General features: G+C 33.9%; 1 protein-coding gene across 2 annotated transcripts; it reads left to right on the top strand.

The window, feature by feature from the left end:
- Positions 1-459: 459 nt before the first annotated feature.
- On the top strand, positions 460-4,941 carry LOC137813749 (nudix hydrolase 12, mitochondrial). Of its 2 annotated transcripts, XM_068616163.1 has the most exons (6): positions 460-800; positions 945-1,020; positions 2,746-2,860; positions 2,949-3,032; positions 3,957-4,106; positions 4,325-4,941. In XM_068616163.1, exons 2-6 carry the CDS (start codon positions 950-952, stop codon positions 4,607-4,609), a joined length of 705 nt encoding a protein of 234 aa, XP_068472264.1. In that variant the 5' UTR covers positions 460-800; positions 945-949; the 3' UTR covers positions 4,610-4,941. The 2 variants fall into 2 exon arrangements, with proteins under 2 accessions (XP_068472264.1, XP_068472265.1); XM_068616164.2 differs by lacking the exons at positions 460-800; positions 945-1,020 and adding an exon at positions 1,067-1,350.
- The last annotated feature ends 3,066 nt before the right edge of the window (positions 4,942-8,007 follow it).

The following is an 8,007-nucleotide window of genomic DNA, read 5'->3' as shown; positions in this document are numbered from 1 at the left end:
TTACATCTTATTTAATAATTTTGAATAAATTAAAAACCACATTAAAAACATTCATCAAGCATCATGTCACTTCATAAAAGCAAGCATAAAACCTTTTTAGAGTGTTGGTGAATCTTATGCTCAAGAAATTCAAATTACACATTAAAATATTTTTGAAAAGAAGCATAGTTTTTGAAAGTGATTGCTAATGGTTATGCATTTTTGTTAGTAATTTTTAGATCCTATGCTTAAAAAGAATTGGTAATTTCTCAATCATGTTACATTGTATTATTGGTTAAACTTAGCAATAAGGTAAGTATTTTATAATTAAATTAAGAAAGAAAATTGTTTTTGCCAGAATCAGAATAAAGAATAATTAAACACAATGACCAGTTTATTTTTTAAAAAGAAAAACAGGCTATTGTATATGAAGCTGAAGAGATGGTTGCTATATAAAAGGATGCCATTGCTGCACCCGGTGAAAGCTCTATCACTCTCTTTCCCTTTTTTCCGTGGAAGCCTTTCTTCCTTTGTCGTTTTTTTCATTCATTCATTCTGCTAAAACAAGCATATTTTCTTCTAGATTTCTGTCCTTGCAAAAGGGATAAAGGGTTGCTACCATTTACGCTTTCATTCGGCTATTTGTAGTAACCTTATGCTATGAAAACAAACAAAACCATTATCATGAAAGGGTTCTTGAAACTTTAACATCTGAACCTTCATCTAAGCAATCGTTCAACCTAAACACAAAACCAAGTGTTGACCAACACAGCACCTCAACCATAAAGCCTCTCTCATTCAAGAGCTTCTTTGTGTTCAGGGTTGAGCCTCACCTGTTACTGTTTCCACGCTTTTTGTTTCATTTGTTCCATTTCAGCCACCCCCATATTCTCAATTCACAACCTTGGTTTTGATTCTCCCCTGTTTTCCTTTGTCTGCTTCCACTGCTTTTTGTCTTTTGCTAGAACATATGTCGTCTGTGCCAGCACGAACAGGGCGACAAAGACAGCGTTATGAAGACAATTTGCGCCTTGTCTCTGGGTAAGTTTTTATTTTATTTTAAGGCCATGGCTTCTTTACCGTTCTTAGATTTCATCTCAAAATCAATTGTCATTAGTTTAAGGTACCTAACGTGTATTTAAATCTCATCCCTTTTTTCCTAACACTTTTCTATGGAGAAAATTTCTTGAGTGCTTCAGATCCTTGAAGGATATTAGTCTTGTTTGCAACCATATGCATATCCAAGAAAAAATGCATCAAGTAATTGTTGGAAAGTTCCACATGCTTACTTCAATTACTTGGAGGTGGTTTAGATGTTTTGGAGGTGCTGTAGATGTTTGTTAAGAACCTTTACAGATCAAATCTAAGATGGTATATCTAACAACCTTCAAAATCTCATCTTTTTCCCTTCTGTTCCTTACCACCCTTTTTGACTTGTATCGCTACTTTTTGTTATAGCCATGCATTTTATGGTGCTTTTTCAAAATATGGTTCCAATTCTGCATCTGTGTCTTTGATGGTTAAAATCTATCTTTTTCCTCCCTTCCTTCTCTGCTCTTGTCTCGTAAATAAAGTCATATTCAGTTGTAGAAATCTAAATGGTTTTTTCTTATGGAATAGAAGAGGGGCATCTTAAAACTGTTTATGCATAATTGTCTTCTCTGTCTGATGTTAAACTATTTTATTATTTTCATGCGGATGTGTCCATTACAATCATATATCAAAATAGTGGGCCATGACATTGACTTAATGTCTACATAATAAAATGCTTCAAATTGCGTGATCTGTTTTGGCTTTATCTGAATATAATAACGGGACAATCTCGAGAGTTATCGGTAACAACACTGTGGCGCATGCAGAGTAGTTAACTGGGGTAGTGGTGTTGTTTATAAAACTAATAAAACTTTCCATGCAAGTCATGGGAAACATGTTTGTGGTTGAAGGTTGGATTCAGCCTGCTATTAGCAGTTGCAGGGAAATTTCGGATCTATTCCTTTTTATCAGGATGGAATCATTGATCCAAGTGGCCATAAATTAAACACAAAAATGGATTAAACTAGGGAAAGCCACTCATCAAATTTTTAAACCTTTTGGCTACACAAAAAGAAACAATGAATCGGTGGGATTTGGTAAAAGAAATAATTTAAAGTTTCACTTGGACATTTTAACATTTTTCTTTTTATCTTAACATATATCATGGATTCTAAAAATTTGGTATTACAAAACTGAATAGGAAACATGAAAACCACAACAGTTCTCTTACAGCATGAAAACGTGTTACTTTTACTGTTCCTTTCTTTTTTCTTTTCCTAAATTGAAAACCATGCCTTGATATCTAGTTGGATAACAGGTTCAAATTCTATAACACCATAATTATATATTCCCCAGAAGAAGAATCTATTTTAAAAAACAAAGATCACGTGTTCATACTATAGGTTTCTACCCAAAAGAAAATTTTACTCAAGGGTAATAAACAACCAGTGATTTATGAAAGAAGAACAATAAGAAGCTAAAAGCCAACCTGTCTTAATCTTAATTTTGGATTTCTGGATGTCGGTAACATCTAACTGAGATAAATATTCGGAGCTTATTTTGAACAGTAACCATTGTTGCTTACAGATATAGATTTTGAAATGAGACTGCAGAACCCCTTTCAAGCAATACACTATTTCTAGTAGAGTTTTAAGGACTAGCATCTAATACTAGTTACTACAGAATTTTATCACCAATGTGATTTTAATTATTTTTTCTTATGCATTTTAATAGATGTATTCCCTATAGATGGAGAAAGGACAACACAGATCTAATGGGAGAAACTGAGGAGATAATAGAAGTACTAATGATTTCTTCACCAAAACGTGATGACCTTGTATTCCCAAAGGTACTTCATATTGTTTGCACTAATGATTAATGAACTTTATTAACATGAAACCCTTTATATTGAAAATTTCTATTTCTTCTCTTGCAAGGGTGGATGGGAGGATGATGAGACTGTTACAGAAGCTGCTTGCCGCGAAGCTCTAGAGGAAGCAGGAGTTAAAGGAATACTGAGAGTAGGTTCATCCTTCTTGGTTGTTGAAGTATTGGTTAAAATCCATCTCCATCATAGAATGTTTAAACATACTAATTAGAATGACATAACAAAAGGAAGAATCGATAGTATTCAATAATCTGTGTATGAAATGATGATTATGATGATATCATCCAAACATTTTGCCTATGCCATAAATTTCTCATCGCTTTCAGCTTCATATTGTAAGTTTTCTATATCTTTAAGAAAACTTAACCATCTATGGAAGATATGAGATATCACACCTAACTCCAGCTCTTTAGATGCGGTGAAACCTTTCTCTGAGCTCAAACAATGATGCAAAGCTGTTAGTGCTCAAATATTCTCAAAACCAACCTTTATTGGCTGCTAACTTCTTTGCTTGCATGGAAACTCTTTACTTATACTGTAATTCCATGTATATGTGAAACTCAGATTTGATTCAGCATGATGCGTAAAAGATTTACCACTTGATATTATGTACTTGGAGTAAATTTTGGTCTTGGACTTGTTGAAAATACCCATCTCTGGTAGCATATATTTACATGAAATTTCATTCTAGTCACCTGGTTAAGCCCCAAACTAGTAATAGAATAATCTAAGTCCCCCTGAATCACCCTTCTTGCAGTTTAAAAGGGTAGGATACAGATTATTCTTCTACTGTTCCACATAAACATCACAATCCATGTATGAAACTTGCTTCCATATCATGAAGCATTAACTGCAAGAATAACTAATTGAAAATCAAGGTAATGGTCCATTACCTGTACATCATTTTGTTTTGGTTAATAAAAAATAACTGAATGAACGTGGTAATGATTCTTCGATGTAACAATTGGGATAATGATGAGATGATGTTCATTCTTGCAAAATATGGTATTGAGTTTTATGAATCTTCTTTATCTAATTGCGTTGCATTCATTTTCAGGAAATTCCATTAGGAATATGGGAGTTCAGAAGCAAAAGCAGTCAAGACTTGTGTAGCATGGAAGGAGGCTGCAGAGGATACATGTTTGCCTTGGAGGTGACTGAAGAACTTGAGACATGGCCAGAGCAGAACAATCGTGCTCGCCAATGGGTATGTGTTAGTGTTATGAATAAGTCCCTAAAGAATTACACACCCTTAGGAGAAGTGCATAATTCAAGTTTCAAATTGTTAAATGTGCTACAATTACTAAACCTGCATAAATATATTGCAATAAATTTGTATTTTTCGACATCACATGAAGCATGATAATGCTTTCACATTCCGAGAACAACTTAAACCGAGTCAAAGTTCATATTTTGTCTTCCTAGTTAAACATAAAAGAGGCATTCAGACTCAGCAGATATGACTGGATGTCTAATGCCCTTGAGGCGTTTTTGAGAGTCATGGAAGAAGACAGAAAGCTTGATGAGGAGAAAGACCAGAATATTGAACTTGAACCACCTTCAATTACAGTAGCAGATGTGCCAGAATGCCAAAGTATGTCATCTAACTGCTATAAAAGATCCTCTACCATGCAGCACCATGGCATGCCTCCTACGGCCACTCTTCTGTCACGTGCTACTCAAGAGATAGCCATCCACTTTGGTTATTGACATCACCATGACACTTTGCTAAAATGTTTATCTACTGGATCAACATTGTGCTGTAACTCTTCAAATTGTGAAGTTATGACTTGGATGCACATGCAATCATCAACCTCATTTTGTCGGGTTTTTTTCTTTCTGTCCGATGTGATTGTGATGTAAAAGTGTGGTGGTGAAATTGTATATGGACTTAACAGTTGTTTGATTCACCCCCACTGAAACTGAAGGCTTGTAAAATAGCATCATTTGTGAAAACTAGTAGTGTCACAAAGGGCAAAAACTATGCTGCTTTTGACAACCTTCAATTTATAACCTTCTAACACGTCACTTTTCAGACAGCACCCTTGATTTCTTTCTCAAAATTCTTTTGGGCATGTGCACTATCCTTTGTTACCTGTTTCAGTGGCTGTGTTTTCTGTGAAGTTCACGTTTCTCTGACCCATGAAAAACCGTGCCTTTTGCTTTTTTGATAAAATTTTCAGGATAATAAAACTTGATATCACGGTGAAGAACGAAAGACTTTGCTAAGGATCAAACATCATATGAGACAACGAACTAACGAACAAGCTTAGAATAGCATATCTAAAATGAATAGATTCATCTTATTACAACAAAATTAAGCAAATTACTTTAAGAAAATGTGATTGAAAAGTTGTCTCCTATGTTAGTTGTCCTGTTAAGTGAAAACACTCGAATGATTTTATATCACAACTCTGACGTGTCCTCTCATGCGCATGTCTTTTTTTTATCATGTTGTGTGGATGCACATGTAAGCAAGATTGAAGAACATAACATTGAAACTAAAATAATTAGCTTTTGCGCAAGTCTTTTAGGGTTTATTTTCACAAACAGAAGATGTTATATGAAGTATCAAACATTAAGTATTATTCGCGTCCTAATTACAAGATATTAGCGATATTTTATTGGTCTTTGAAAGAATTTCAATAATACTTTGGTCTCAAAAGTTTTCTTTTGTTGATAAATTAGTTCTTTTGCAAATAATTTTGTTAAGTTATATTCACCTCGTTAATTGAATGTCATGTTGTCATCTTTTTTCACTTCTACTTGATGTCATCTAAGTTGTAAGCGTTAAAAATTAAATGCGAAGTTACCATTTTTGTTTATAAAAAGCATAGATGTTGTGATGAGTGCAATGATGAAAAAGATCTTTATTATTAATACATATATTAAATTGCTTTTATTTTTATAATAAAATTTACTTTGATTGTAATTTTTTAGTTTTTATTTTCATTTTATTTTCTCTCACTTAAAATTTGTATTGGAATTTTTATAAATTAATCCTTGTATTTTTAGGTGAAATTAGCAATGTTTAGAATAAGTCTTAGTGGGGCTTTTCCTAGCTCAAATATGATTAAATGGTGCGGCCAGGAGAATGAGGGCAAATAGAAAATAATAGATGCAAAGAGGAGGCAAGGAGAAAATGTACTAAAAAGAGATAAGGAAAGCATGACCCATGTTCCATGCCTTCTTATTTTTAGGTAGGTAACTTCCTTATAATTTAATGTCATTGATATATTTATCCTTGTCACTCTTCGTTAATAACTTCGTTATCAAATGAACAAACAGCATTAAATATGTTCTACATTTTATGTTGGATTGTTGTTTAGTATTATTTGTAACTATTTTGTTATTTAACAAGTAATATAAATGTGGCTTTAGTTGTTAAGTAGTATGTAGAAACTTTGTAAGAGAACATAAATTGAAATTAGACATAAATTTAAATTGAATCATTCACTAAAAGTGTTAATTACAATAAATTATGAATTATAAGAAAGTTTATGAAAAATCATAATGAATGGTAACTGATTTTTTTGGGGCATCTTTTTACCGAAATATAGGGGTGGCAAAGCGGGCTAGCCCGCCCCGCATTGGCCCATCCCGCGCTTAGCCCGCAAAAATACGGGTTGGGTTGGCCCGTCCCGCAAAGTTATTGCGGGTTAGAATTCTCAACCCGCCCCGCATAAGAGCTGGTCCGCGGGTTTGCGGGCCAGCCCACGTTTTTTTTTTAAATTAAATATTTTTTTTTTACATTTTGTTCTTAAAAAATTGTCAAATTAAACCTATATATGTACTATCAAACCTAAATTCTTTTTCTTCCTTTTCAAACATAACCAAACATCAAAACATTAAACATTAAGATAAATATCAAATATCACTATTCTTCCACTTCCAAAACATTAAAAATACCTAATTCCAAAACATTAAACATAAACATAAACATTAATTCAAAAACATTAAACATAAACATTATTGACGCGATTGTATTGTGTTTCTTTCTTTGAAATTTTGTGAAAACCTAATTGTGTTGCCTTGCTGCTAAGTGCCAATTTTTTTTTTCTTGCGGGTTAGCGGGCCAGCCCGCCCCGCCCCGCTGTTGGCCCGCGCGGGTTGCGGGCTAATGCGGGTTAGCGAGTTGAAAAGGTCAGTCCACCCCGCGTTTTTTACCAGCGGGTCGCGGGCCGGCCCGCATGGCCCGCTCCGCTTTGCCATCCCTACCGAAATATGACATCATAGTTCATATTTAAACCAAAATAAACTTTGAAAATATAATCATAATTCTTCTTACATCCAAAATAAACTCAGTAAATACAATCATATCAAACTACAACCAAAATAAATAAGATATAGGACAACAAATTTATGTATATTCTAAAAAATATGAAACACATGTATACTTCACATTTGGTTTATTCTTAGAGTTGACAAGAACTACATTAGAGATATACTTAGATTAAGGTCATATCTCTTAGTTTCCTGGGAGATTGGTGCAAGTTTGATAATTTTAATGCCAACTACTTGATGTTCAATTGATTCTTCTATAATTTCATTAAATGATTGTTTAACATTTGCAGCACTTCAAAGTAAACATGTAAAATTATTTGTTTCTATGTTTTTTTTGGTTGTTTCCTATATAAGATTAACATGTTGATATACTTTATCTTTGACATATTGTTTGAAGCGTTATTTTCATTTGTATCCTTTAATATGAGACAAAATTTGATGTTGTCATTGTTCATTAAATTAATAACAGAAGGATGAATAATGAAAGATAACAAACTGTGAGGACTCACCTCAAATTTTTTTTTCAAAAACTGAAGAATTAGAGTTATATCTTTTTTAGACAAAAAAATGATAATTTTACTTATTTTACTTGTACCTACTAGTCCTCGGACTTGGACGTTGACCAAAGTCATGGTGGGACCCCGAAGGCTGGGTCCACTGGGAGGACGGGTCAGTGTCTCAGGAAGCTCGTGAGTAAGGGTAGCTGAGGAGGGGGCGACATCAAGGCACGGGGCGTGGAGGCCTCGAACCTCGATAACCCAAACAGTAAAAGATGAGCCGAAAAAGGTGGTTTCCAAGCCATATTCCAGTACTCAGTAAAGGAG

Source organism: Phaseolus vulgaris, chromosome 1 (genome assembly GCF_051622355.1).
Source record: "Phaseolus vulgaris cultivar YP4 chromosome 1, ASM5162235v1, whole genome shotgun sequence".
NCBI lineage: Eukaryota > Viridiplantae > Streptophyta > Magnoliopsida > Fabales > Fabaceae > Phaseolus > Phaseolus vulgaris.
This window is presented reverse-complemented; position numbering and strand designations above follow the sequence as displayed.